Genomic DNA, 13,703 nt, shown 5'->3' with positions numbered 1-13,703 from the left:
CCTTGGGGCAGGGGCCTTGGCTTAGATCTTCAAAGGTAATTAGGCTCCTAACTCCCCTTGACTTCAGTAGAGGTTAGAAGCCCGAATACCTTTGCAGATCTCGGCCTTTGTCTTCTCTGAGCGCCCCCGAATACCCTTGTGCCCCTCTCCTGAGAACAGCAGCTGTAGCCCCCAGGGGCTCCGACACGGATCAAGGCCCCATTGTGCTAGGTGCGGTGCATACACATAATAAAAGAGTCCATGGGCTTACAGTCTAAAGCAGCCATATTCAGACCTCAGGAGCCAAATCAACGCTCACCATTACCCCCAAGAGCCCCAGGCAGGCGAAGTCATTTACTCTAGTACTAGGTAGCCACTCACAGGACCTTTGACTAGCATGTGCTGCAAAGAGCCGCAGGAGACCCATTAAAGCGCCAAGTCTGAGTCTCACCGATCGAAGTGGACAAGAGGGGAAACAGAGGCACGGGCAGCACGTGACTGGCCCAAGGCCACCCACCGTGGCGAACCAGAAGGGGAACCCAGGCATCCTGACCCCAGCCAGGTCAGCTGCCCTCCCCATTAGCTCGCGCTGCCCTGCCCGGAGCGCCGAAGGACGAGCAGGAAGGGCCCTGTCCGTGTCTGCAGCACCGACCCCCAGCGGCTCAGCCCAGCCTGGCGCTGGTTTCCAGCCCCCGCCCGGGGTGCAGGGCAGGGCTGCGCTGGATGGGAAGAGCCCGGCAGGCTCCAGCGCCGCACGGGTTAACCCAGCTGGCCCCTCCGATCTAGGCGCAGGGCGGGCGGCCCTATAAAGCGCCCCTGCCAGCGGAGCAGCGGGGCTGAGGCGCGCGCGCCGCGTCCCGGGGAGCCCCAGCAGCGCAGCCGCTCGCGCTCCGGCCGCCCGCTCCGAGCCGGGGAGATGGAGCCGGCAGCCGCTGGGAAAGGCTCGTCCGCGGCCGGCCAAGCGGCCGGCGGGGCGCAGGAGGCCGGGACGCCGCAGCGCTGGGAGGAAGCCAAGACTTTCTATGACAGCCTGACCCCTAAAAAGAAACCCAAACCAGTAAGAGCCTTTCCTTTGCTGCGGGGGCTGGGGGCTGGAGGGGCAGCAAACCCTCCCCGTGCCGGGAGCAGGGGCAACCCCGCAGGATTTGAGCCACCTGAACCCCCCACCACCACCGACCTGTTGCATCGTTTTCTGAGATGCCTTTGCAGGCTGGTGCCCCACCTGCCTCAGCCCTGGGAGGATGGTGCCCCGGGCTAAGTTGCTCCTGCCCTGCTGAGGACGGGCCTGGAGCCCGGCGGGCTCCTGCAGCAAGGTGCCCCCCGGCTGCAGGGGAGCCGCTGAACGCAATGCAAGATCCGCTGGGTGCATGTCACAGGCGGAACACACCGGCTATTCCACCGTAGCCAAGGCAGGAGATTCCCAGGCCCAGGCTCCATCTGTAACCCCATATCCTAACCTCCCCACATCTGTAACCCCCGCTGGGTACCCTTGGTGGAGTGTGGGGGACCCCTGTGCCCACGTAAAAGGGGGTGGGTTGAGGATGGGTGACAGCCCTAACGCTGAATCTCCTGGCAGCTCGTTAATGTCATTTGAATGTGGCTGCTCCTGGTCTATCTCATTTGTCTGTGCCCTTAGTCTAAGAGTCCTGTGTTATCTAATAGGCACTGAGTTGTAAACCCCTCCGCCGGGCACGGGTTTAATAATAGAAACTCCCACAACCAGCAGAACCTCCACAGGAACCGTGGGCTGGAAAACAAGGTGTAGGTAACCTGAGCAGGCAGGTTTCTGTGGTCAGGAATAAACTTCCCTGCAAGCTGCTTGCTTGTGAAATGCCCCTTCTGGGGTTCTTGCCCCTGCCTCTGGAGCATTAGGTACTGGCCACTGACTGAGAGAGACAAGGTCCTGGAGCCAATAGACCCCTTGTCTGGTCCAGTCTGGAAATTTCTGTGTTTATGATCCTGCAGGCCTGTCCCCTGATAAGCCCTGAGTGCATGTTCTAGGGGATCCTAGCTAACACTTCTGTCTCGCACCTGTAACCTCAGGTGTGAACTCGGACAGAGAGAGACTTCGTAGGCTGTAGTTCTGTGGAGACCTACCAGCTCTGAGCATCGTCTCCAGCAGACACATTCCTTACGTGGAAATCTTGTCTGGTTCCTTGAATCCTGCAAATGGATGATGGTCGCTGGCTTCAGCCTTCACAGCTGTAGTGGGAACTGAGGGGATAAGCCAGCCTGGGTTATAACAATGATCTTCTGCCCCTTTCGTGCAAGGCCCTCAGACAGCTTCAGCCATTAATGCGACCTCTCAACACCCTCACGAGTGGGGAATTAGTATTATTATCTCCATTTGACAGATGGGGAAACTGAGGCATGGAGCAGTTAAGTGAGTTGCCCACAGTCACACAGTCAGTGTGGGACCAAAAGCCAGGAGTCCTGATTCCTAGTCCTGGGCTCTGGAAAACACTCCCTCTCTCTGAGCACGTTTCCAGGAATCTTCTCTGTGGGATCTGCCATGACTCCATGCCCAGCGGGCTGGTTTCAGGCAGGCTGGAAGGTGCAGGTGCCAACAGCCATGCAGAGCGCTTCCATTGCAGCTCTGTTGCGCTCAGACGCAGCTGGGCACACCCCGCGAGGCAGCTGTCACAGCCCGTGATGAATGGGTGCAAGGCATTTCCCTGTATTATTTATATAGTGTTCTGAAAACGCATAAGCATCCCAGTCATTGCAGTGAACTTTAATCTGACCCCTCCGTGCTTGATGGAGCCCCCAGGGATCTGTGGTCTGTATAAGAGATATTTCTAGGTATCAGTAGTCGGTCTGTCATCTGTTCGGTCCCTCTGTCTGCGCTGTCTTCGCAGGCCCGGGGGAAATGCCCGTCCTCTCTGCTCTGTGCTGGGAGTGGTCTCCATGTCAGAGCTGGGAGCCTGGAATGACGCCAGCGGATCCCACAGCCCTGCTGCTTGTTGGATATAAGACCAGGCGAGAGAGTCGGGTGGAGAGACTCGGGGGCATCTTCCAGTCCTGAGAGCTGGTGGGGAGGGGGCTGATGGTGCTAGTAGAGAGCCCTTGATTTCCATAGCCGCGGAAGTGAATGTGGGGTAGGCAGGAAGAGGGTGATGTCGTGGGGCTGTAAACAGCTAACGGGGGTCACGGGTGCATTAAATTGGGCCCAGAGGCACCTAGGCTTTGAGGCCTCCCACAAAGCATCATTCCATCAAACCCTTCACCCCCCACCCTCCCCACACACCTTTTTCCAGGCCCCTATCTAGTCTCTTCCTCCCAATTCCACTCCTTTTCAGTGCTCTTCCCAGTGGGCCCCTGTCAGCCCCCCCAGCAGTGCTGGTTCTCACTGCTGCCTTGGGTCTCCCTCCAACCCCTAGGGCTGGGTCAGGACTTAGACCCATCATTCCATGATGCTTACAATGCCTTTGAATGGCCTCAGAACCCTCTGCAGTGACCCCATGTATGAGAACCAAGAGGTGAAAATGATCCATCTGTAAACAGCATACAGGACCAAGGCAGCCCCTGAGAACTCATTTTCCCTTCAAGTGCTGCTCCCCTCCCCTCTCTCCTTAGCAGAGTCCCAGTTCTGCCATCAAGTATAACTGTCCCCTTGCCCCAAGTCATGCGGCTCCAGCCTTTCCCTGCAGAATAAATCCTCTTCGCCCTCCTCAGAGGGCTGATCCCATATCCATGTCTCCAAAGGATCTGAACCCATTTGTCCTTGCTGCCACCTGGTGCTGATGCTGCCTGCCCCCCGACATACAACGGGACCCTGGAACTAAATCCTCCTGAAGTGTTGGAGAAGGAGCTGGAATCCAGAGCTGGAGCTGGATGCAGATTTCACACCGGATCCCTATCTCTCTAATGGGCCAAATCAAAATGCCAGATCCAGGCATCTCTGAACTTGGAGGGAGGGGAGGGTCTGAATCCAGATCAATGTCTCAATTGTGTTGGTCAGGTCCATTGTTACCCAGAAGCCTTTGAGAACTACTCTGCAGGGACTGATGGGTGCGAAGTGTCTGGAGATGGGAAAGAAACAAGCGCCAAAGGCCTGGGGGCACCTGCTGCAATGGAGAGTCAGGGAGAGTCACTCACAGCTATGCCGTAGTGTCCCTGATACACTTTGTGGCTGGGCTCAGGGACAGCTGTCCCCTAAACTCCTGCCACTGACATCCCAGAGAGAGGGTTTCTTGAGGGTGCATTTGCAGTCCTCAGCATGACACCTGCACAGTTCCAGCCTCAGGTCATATTAATTTTTCATCATTTTTGTGTTCATAAATATCGGTCCGGATTCTCAGCGGGGGTAGATTGGATACTGTGACAGCCCCGTCTTAGCCGACCCGCCGGTGACTGAGACGGCAATCTCCAGAACTAAAAACGTGAGCTGCTCCGGCTTGATCTAACCCTCCTAAGGGGCACGATGATCAGACACAGCCTGGGCCCTGGAGCTCACGCTCATCAGTGTCGAGTCACACCAGCAGAGGCTCTGGCCCATAGCGTATAAATAAAAATCCCATTCCTTTAGTAGTAACAATAAATGACTGTGTTACCCTAACACCGTTTGAAAAGCGAGCACGTTTTCACCCCCATGGGGAATCTGGCGTTCAGTTCTGCGCCCCTTGTGATCAGAAGGTTATTGACAAACTGGAGGGACGTCAGAGAAGAGCAAGGGAAATGATCCGAGAGGTTCAGGCACTTGTGAGGAAAGCATGAAAAGACCTGTTATGGTGATGGCCCCCAACGGGGAGAGAAGTTTGCAAATATTTGAGAGGAGGACGAGGGATGACTTAGGCTGGCCTGAGGGGTAGAGCCGGGAGAAATGGGGGGAAATTAGGAAAGGGAAAATGTAGGGTGAATGCCCAGAGAAACTTCCTGACCATGAGATGATGGAATCTGGTCCCAGAGGAGGGGAAGAATGACCACTGCATTGCCCAGTCTTGTTTTAACTGGTCCAAGCAATGGGGCTTTAGACACTAGGGAACAGACACTCCCTGGCTGGAAGGACCTTATGGGTTTTGTCCTGTTTTAGTGAACAGTCCATCGGTGCCAATTCAGATCAGGCTGCCCACTCCTGAGCTGTCCTCGAGATGCCAGGCTGGACACCTGGAGGCTCTCAGGAGCTGCTCAAGGCCATGGCAGCTGCCCACTGAGTGGCAAACACGAGATGAGCCATATCTGGAGATACCAAGTCAGGGCAGGTTTCAGAGTAGAAGCCGTGTTAGTCTTTATCCGCAAAAAGAACAGGAGTACTTGTGGCACCTTAGAGACTAACAAATTTATTAGAGCATAAGCTTTCGTGGACTACAGCCCACTTCGTGCTCTGCAATGCTCCATTTTCCCAGGATGCCATCTGCCTGCTTCTCGATTCATCAACTTCAGCCTCGTCTGCTCCTTGTGTGTGCTTAAGGTGTTTCTCTGTCTAGCTGCGCGGGACATGTCTCCCTCAAACTGGGATTTCCCCTCAGTTCCTGTGAAGTTCAGGGATCTCTGCACGTTCTTGGTACCAGCATGGGAGCCAGCACTCTGTATGTCCCAAACTCCTGTACCTTCGCTAACTGGAAGTCAGATCTCCGGTCTGGGTTTTTGGTGGCATCCAGGATTTCCGAGGCTTGGCCATCAACTCTTGGAAGGGTATTTAGGAATTGTAACCACAGCAGCTCTCATGTAACAGGATTAGGTGACCGGATTAGAGGAGCGCCATCTGGTGCAACGTTTGAAGCTGGCTTTGATGGAAGGGATCACTTGCAGTTATAAGTATGAAGGTGGAAATACATAGACTCCCTGGAAATCCTGGCAGAATTGTCTCAGCCCTTCATCTTTTTGAGGAGGATAAAGCAGTGCTGGGTCTTTCAGATGAGACCTTCATTCTGCCTGTCCTCGGAGGACGTTAACGCTTTCTTTAAGAAGATGTGCCCCCTTCCCCCTCTCTGGGATCCTGGCCAAAATTCCTGCACTGTGTGCCAGTTGGCCATCATTCTCCACCCCAGAGTTGGCTGCATTTCAGCGATGCTGAGTATATGTAATCTGAAGTGCTGTGGGATGAGAGACACTATAGAAACGTACAATATTCTTAGTTTTAATCATTCCCCCCCCCTCTCATTTCTCTATTTTTCTTTCTGTTTGAAGTGGTTTTATTTTAACGTAACTCTCTGTTTAGGGCTAAAGCTTTTCGAAGAAAATAAAGACTGCGCGGGAAGGTAGGGGCGACTGGCAAGGAACGATGGGAGCTGTTGGCTTGCTCACTACATAACCAGTGCAGCCAAGGAGATAAAGTGCTGGTATAATGTGTACAGATGCGATTGTACAAAACCCAAATCACTGAAGCTGCGATAATGGCTTAAAGGAAGCAGGTACTTTCCAGACTGCTAGCCCAATGACTGCTTGGGAGGAGGATTAGACATACATCTGCAGTCCCCAATGGTTTAAATCCCCTTGTAGCATCTCTCCGCATTGCATTGTTTGCTGATGGCTAGTGCTTCCTACCTGGCTGTCCTTCTGTCCTTGTCTTAAGATGCTGAGTCCAGACATGAACAGAGCCCTAGAGCACAGCACCATCTTCCCCTTCGCTATCCGCCTATAATATTTCTGTTAAGCTCTTCATTAATCCTCCGCTGATGCAGCCTTCGGTCTGATCCTCCAATGGCAAAGGAGGAGGGTAGAACAGCTGACCTATTTTTTAAAAAAAATTCCAAAATGCAGAATTCAGTTTGATTCGGCTCAGCAAAGCCCTCGAGCTGCTTTCCAGACACTGTTTGATGACCAGCATTAACTGACCTTGAGTCCCCTTGAATGCGGCTCTGAGGATAAACAGTGTTGATTCTGAACTCTCCAGTCTCCTGGCCCCAAGGATCCCCACACCAGATGAAGGTCACTGAAGGTCACGCTGGGGTGGGATGCTGCGTAGGGTCCCGTGTGGTCTGACAGCGCATATGAAGTGTGGCTAGGAGGTCACTAAACAATACAACTGTTTGTTAGGAGGAGAGGCAGTGTAGTCTAGTGGTTAAAGCACAGGCGTGGGAGTGTGGACTCCTGGGTTCTTTTCCTGCCTCTGACCCAGGATTGCCATATGACTGTGGGCAAATATCTTACTCGCCAAGCCTTGGTTGCCCATCCATAAAGTAGAGCTAAGAGCTGACTTCCCCCAGACGGAAGGGTGGTAAATAGAGCAGGTAAAAAATAATCACTGGAACAATCTTCTCTTAAAACTGCAGTTTTATCAAAATGGAAATGTTTCTTGGGGAATGGGCTGGTTTTGTGACACTTCTCGATGAGGGGAGGGGAGAGTTGAAACATTTCAATCGTGCCACTTTGATTTCATTTGGACTTGTATTAAAATGTGAATTTAAATATTCTGTTAATGTGATGTGTATATAGGCCACTTAATATTGCAATATAAAAGTTGCATTGAAGTGACTTATTGAAACATTTAGTTTTTTACCCCAAAATGTTGATTTTTGGGAGCATTTGTCTTGTGGGAACTTTAAAATTTCTGACTTTGCTCCGAACTGGAACAAAATGTTATTGTAACGGTTGGAGTTTCCTACAGAAGGGGAATTCGCTACCTGACCAGCATGAATTGTGACGCTTAATTCATTAGCATGTACGGTCCTTCTATAGACAGTGTTCTAGAGGTGCACAGTATTACTTAGCAGGCGTGAACAGGATTCAACAGGTTATATGTCCCCAGAGGGTGGAAGCATGGTGCTGGACTGCTGGACAGCTCTGCCTGTCCACTGCTACAAAACAGGGGGATACACCAGAAATGTAGGGTGGGATACAATTGGGTATCTGGCTTAATGACCCATTTCTTGCTGCATTTATTACCTCTGAAATTTACCCCTTTGGGGGGCCTGTATCTTTAAATAGCAAGGAGAGAACCTGGAGCATCTTGTAAACAGCTACACAAGACGAGGGCATCAGTGGCGCATAGCCATACATGCAAGGTGTGTGCAGCACAGAGATACATGCATATATGAGAGCAGAGCCGGATTTCTCTGTGCCATACCACGCCAACCCCAGCGTCTTTGAAAAGGCATGTGGCATGGCTTTCCAGAGCCCCCTGGGTGTGTCTGATCAAACTAAGTAGTTGTGACATTCACAACACTGACCCAGTTTCATCTTGCAGGAAATTCTTAAACAGCTATTACTGGAGGATGCATTTCCCTGCTGTCCGCCATGTCCCAGGAAACGGATACAAATGTCCTATAGCCCGACTTGGTTTACCCAGAAAACTAATTTAGGTTATAACAGCTGTGCCCATGAACTGGATTAACTGCCAAAGGCTAGTGACGAACTGACCCGGGACCTCTAATAGTTATTAATTAATATCTTAGCTCATAAATGACCCATGACACTGGAGTTATTAATGCAAATTAGAGTTAAGAGCTGGCCCATGACTAGTTAATAACTGACTAAGGCCCCCTGGGTAACTGAACTTAAAATGGCAAATTTGCTACTATTTGCTACATGTGAATTATGGATTTGGTGCGCTATGCTACTAGGCCAAAATCCTGGGCTAGTGGGAGAGAAGGAATTCTCCCCTCTATCTTAGGTTCTTCTATGGTCCCCCATGACCGTGATATCTGAGGTCCTGGATAACCACACCAGCAAAGCCCAGGAGAAGTCATTTTAGGGAACAACAGTCCATGCACATCCCTGTAGAACAATTGATCCCAAATCCTCTTGGGTACATCTGTGAAGCTCGGAGTGCTGGAGAGGAGAATTTGTCCCATTGTTTTAGCTATATTGAAAGGGTCCTGTTGGTTTCAGGTCACTGCCCTGGGGTATGAACACTGCTTAGGGACACTTCCACAGTTTATTGTCTGCAAGGCGGTTTTCTGGGCTGTATAATTACCGTGGCCCGGCCTGGCAGCATCTGCCTAAATCGCTTTGTTCGCTGACATTGATCCTGCTGAGAGAGGAGTAGGTGGGTTGTGTTAATGCTCTGAGGCCCAGCGGGGTGCAAGGGAGGTGGGAGTGACACTCTAGGGGTGGTAGAGGATCAGGGCTGAGCAGGCTGGAGAAGGCCCAAGCCTTCAGAGCAGCCGAGCCTGCCAAGAAGGATTGAGCTAATCTTTGTTCTCGTGTTGCTCTTTTTAATAAAGTCAAATGCTCGGGGGAGGGGGGTGGTGAGTTTGGACTTTGCAGAGCGTGTGGACTGTGTTTGTATAGCAGGCTGGGAATAGGGTGACCAGATGTCCTGATTTTATAGGGACAGTCCCGATATTTGGGGCTTTGTCTTATAGAGGTGCCTATTACCCCCCACCCCCGTCCCGATTTTTCACACTTGCTGTCTGGTCACCCTAGCTGGGAATGACACCAGCTCATCTAGCTATACTGTCAGCAAAATAACAGCAATATTGGCCAGGACAACCTAGTAAACAGGAAGCCTCGAAATCAGAGCTGAAATAAACTGAGAGTAACATTGAAAATCTCACTCTTAGGTACTCTTGGAAAAGGTTTTTAGACACCAAAGTGCCTAAATCCCATGGGCGGTGCCTTTGGAAGTCTTGCTAGGTGCCTGTCTGCATTGCTAGATACCTGAATCGCTTTGAAAATCGGGCTCTTAAGCACATCCCTTCCTAAACTCCATTGACTTTCAATGAGACTTAGGCTCTGAAGTGCCCAAATGGCGTCTGAAAATGGGACTGAGGCACTTAAATCACTTAGGCACTTTTGAAAATTTTGCCCCTACTGGGGTTGGGCCCATCTAACACACTGTTCCGTACTGTCTGGTTTCTAGTTTTCACTGTCTCGGTATAATAACCCCCGCCCTTCGATATCCCCCAAATCTTAACCTCTGGCCATAGGTTTTCATCCAGGTTCAGCCCCCCAAACCTCTTTACATGAAATCATGGGAAACTGCATGCTGCAGTTCACTGTCCACACGCCCTCGCATTTCAAATCGGTTCTGATAACAATGGAACTGGGCCCCTTCGCTGGTGCCTCGAGATGAGCCATAGATTGTTGTAGCCCGGCCGTGTCATCTCTCTCTAATATTGACTTAAACTAATAATTCCTAAATAATCTAACAGAGAGTGGGATCAGTCAAGCCAATGCACTCAGCATAATGCATCAGTAATACCTTGCAATCAGCTAAACTGCTGTGTCCCGGAGCATAAAATCCCTTACCGTATGTCTCCGTACGTGCAAGAGATGCCAAATTCAGATTTTGGGGGCTGTCTTGAAAACACAGTGGGCCTAATTCTGCTCTCAGCTATGCCACTGCAACTCCACTGCTGCCGCTGGAGTTGCGCTGGTGCAACTGGGAGTAGGGTTTGGTTTGGCCCAGACTTTCTCAGGACAAAGGAACACAAGAGGCTAGATTGTTCCCCAGTGTCAACCTGATTTATTGTATTGGGTTTGTTTCCAAGGAGTGGGTCAGAGACGTCCAGGGTGACGGCGCTGTTAGCCACAGTGTGCTCAGCTGTTGTCTGACCTGGGATTCAGAGATTCTCTGTCAATTCCAGCCCTCTCCCCTGCAGATGGTCTCTATGCTGGAGGGAACTCTGAAGGTGTTGGGGGGTGTCTCATTTAAAATTTCCCCATCAAAACAGAGGCCAGGCTGGTTTCCCGGTCTCAGATGGAGTTCTCCTCCTGGACACAGCTAAATCATGAGTGGCAGAGATGACTTACTCCCAGAGGCCATAAAAACACTGCCCAGGCGCCAGTGTTTGCTTTCTCTGCGAGTGCCCGCCCCCCGGTAGTGTCACAGGCTTCTCTGCAGGCCAGGAGGGATCGGCTTTGTTAGATTCTTGGCAGCACGTCGCTGGGCTGTCTGCAGAAGAGTCACCGTTCAGGATCCTTTCTAATTGTTTTGTCAACCAGCGAGTTGCCGCCGAGGAGCCATTTTGCTTTTGAGACGCCACAAGCACATCACCACTTCGCCGCCGTGGCTGGCGTGAGATTAATATCCTCTCTCCGACTCAGAGCTGAGAGAGTAAACGCCTCTGGGGGGAGATGGTGTCTTCATCCCCTCAGCAAGGTGCCAATCCCCCCTCCAGCGCAACAAACGTGTCAGGGCCCGAGCCACACCTAATGGAAGTCCATGACAAGACTCTTCTTGATTTCTTCAGTGGGGTGTTGATCAAGCCTTTAAAGATTAATAACGGTTGCTAATCAAGGGTGGTTTGGCTTACCCTGGGCTTGCAATACCTGTTCACTGGCCTCCATCCAGACACGACAGCCCTTCCTCAGGGGTTTTCCAAGCATTGCCGGCACTGGCTGGCTTTGAAGCCTGGGACAAAGACTTTATAGTAGTTCAGTTCTGGCTGACCTGACACAGTCTGTGATGGTTTCTTCCCAGTGTTGATGGGAAGCTTCGAGCATTGCCACTGCACCGGGTCAAGTGGTTTTCCGAACTCCCTCCCACAATGCAGTGCTTTGTGTTTTAAAATTACCTAGAAGCCCCTGTTTGCAGCAACAGTGCTGGGCACCTGGGGGAAAGGTGCCCCAGGAATGCCAGAATGACAGGGGAATGGGGAGGATACTTCTATCTGTCCAAGTTTTGCAGCATCACAGGAGACACAGCGGCTATTCTGTTCATTTGATGTCCCTGCCGTAACTTCATAATTTGGTATAGACACGCCCTAAGGACCATATTATGCCAGGTCTAATCAGGTGCCATTCATGGTCTTCAGCTGAGTTGCACTCATGGACACCAGGTCTGAATTTGGACTTTAGCATCAAAGGACACTAGATGCTGCATGAAACCAGGAGGCAAAAACCCATCACATTCTATGCAAGATGGCCCCCAGAGTTCCTTCAGCTGGAAACATGGAGAGTTTTTCAACAGCTGGGGGAGTGCCAAGTGACCCCTGATGGAGAGTGCAGGGAACGGAAATGTCTCGGCTCAGAGGGGCCATGGGACTGAGGAGGCTGACCCTAGAAATCTCTTAACTCGGAGAAGCCCCAGAATGCAAGGAGTGCAAATGTTCCAGCTCAGAATGCACTTTGGGATGAAGTGCTGACAAGCATTGGCTCCCTGCCTATAACCTTAAAGCAAGCAATATAGATTTGTGCGTGATTCCCAGCACACAGTTTCCCCCCCCCCCCCCCACCCCAGCCAAGTGAAATGGAGGCAATCTGTCTGTGTGAATCTTGGGCCCACAGGGCTATGCTAGATGGAGTTTAATCGGGAGTGAGAAGATTGGGATGGGAAAGTCCCTACATTCTGATCTAGAGAACGATCCAGAACTGATGTTCCTAGACTTTGGAGAGGGGTGGGCCTGGTGCTCCATTTCTGGCCTGGCATTTGATGATACCCCTACACGCTGGAACCGGGTCCATAATCCTGTGACCAAGGATGGAAAATGTATCCTGTATTAGTGATGCAGTTTCTGTCTCTCTCTGTCATGCAGCCAAAGCCTGAGAACGCAATAACAATCGCAGTGTCCTCACGGGCTCTCTTCCGCATGGAGGAAGAGCAGAAGATTTACACAGAGCAAGGGGTGGAGGCATATGTGAAATACCAGCTGGACCATGAGAATGAACCCTTCCTACCCGGCGCTGCCTTCCCATTTGTCAAGGTGAGCACCATTGCTCCAGCCCCCTGAGATCCTTTGCTAGGGTGACCAGAGCGCAAGCATGAAAAATCGGGACGGGGGTGGGGGTAATAGGAGCCTATATAAGAAAAAGACCGAAAAATTGGGCAGTCCCTATAAAATCGGGACATCTGGTCACCCTCTCCTTTGCCTTTCCAAACTCCCTCAACACCAGAGCAAGGCACAAGGACTTGGGCTCATAGCGTCCTGGATAAAACTGAAGGTAAACACCAACCTTAGAGAATTCTGCTCTCATCACTCTGGTATCAATCCAGAATAGGTGTATTGGCTACAGTGGAGCTACTCTGGATTCCCACTGGCGTAAGAGAGCAGAATTCAACTCTCAGAATCTAGAAAACCGAGGGAGAGAAGGAAAATCCCCTGAGAAAACGTTAAGGGTCGTGGCTTCCACTGAACAGCACGGATTAGAACTGAAAAATTCAGTTTAGGTAAAAATCTTCCCAACTGCCGGCTTTTTAGATGTGCCCAAGGAGTCATGAGCTGTCCTTGTTTTGTGTCTTGTAGAAGATTTGATTAGACTCTTTCTCTGCCTTTTGAGGGCCATGAAGGAAGGAGATATGGGTTCTCTTCTGACAGGGCTGGCTTCTCTGAAAGTGCCAGAGCATCAGTATTTCAGAGAGAAAGCAAAGGAGTAGTGGACGGATGGATGGATGGAATATGGGCAACAGGGCCAGTGCTACCATTAAGGCAAACTAGGCGGTTGCCTAGAACACAAAGATTTGGGGGCGCCAAAAAGCGGTGCCCCCAATTTTTTTTTACAGCGTTCCTGGGCTGGGCTGCCAGCGGTGCACTGACACGTGCGGTTCGGGCTCCCTCTCCCAGCGCAGTGGCTGCTCCATGCAATTATTGTCATTGCCGGTGGGGGTGGCGTGCTCGGGGAGAGGGCGTAGCAGAGGTGAGCTGGGGTGGGGAGCCCTGTGGCAGCTCCCCCCCCCACCCTGAGGCACACCCCCCCCTGCGGCAGCTCCCCACCTCCCTGGCCCGGGGAGCTGTGCAGCAGCTCCCCACCCCAGCTCATCTCTGCTACACCCCCTCCCCAAGCGCGCGGTCGCTGGTCCACTTCTCCCACCTCCCAGGCTTGCAGCGCCAATCAGCTGTTTGGGGAGGAGGCGGAGCAGAGGTGAGCTGGGGTGGGGAGCTGCCATATGGCTCCCCAGG

General features: G+C 51.8%; 1 protein-coding gene across 1 annotated transcript in view; it reads left to right on the top strand.

Moving 5' to 3' along the window:
- Positions 1-848: 848 nt before the first annotated feature.
- Positions 849-13,703, top strand: part of NT5C1A (5'-nucleotidase, cytosolic IA) — a 20,006-nt gene continuing 7,151 nt past the window's right edge. Inside the window, exons 1-2 of the mRNA XM_034754184.1 lie at positions 849-1,036; positions 12,342-12,509. Coding sequence (XP_034610075.1) covers positions 896-1,036; positions 12,342-12,509 — 309 coding nt within the window. The 5' untranslated portion in view covers positions 849-895. The remainder of the gene's footprint in view (positions 1,037-12,341; positions 12,510-13,703) is intronic.

The sequence above is a fragment of the Trachemys scripta genome, chromosome 20, assembly GCF_013100865.1.
Source record: "Trachemys scripta elegans isolate TJP31775 chromosome 20, CAS_Tse_1.0, whole genome shotgun sequence".
Classification (NCBI taxonomy): Eukaryota; Metazoa; Chordata; order Testudines; family Emydidae; genus Trachemys; species Trachemys scripta.
This window is presented reverse-complemented; position numbering and strand designations above follow the sequence as displayed.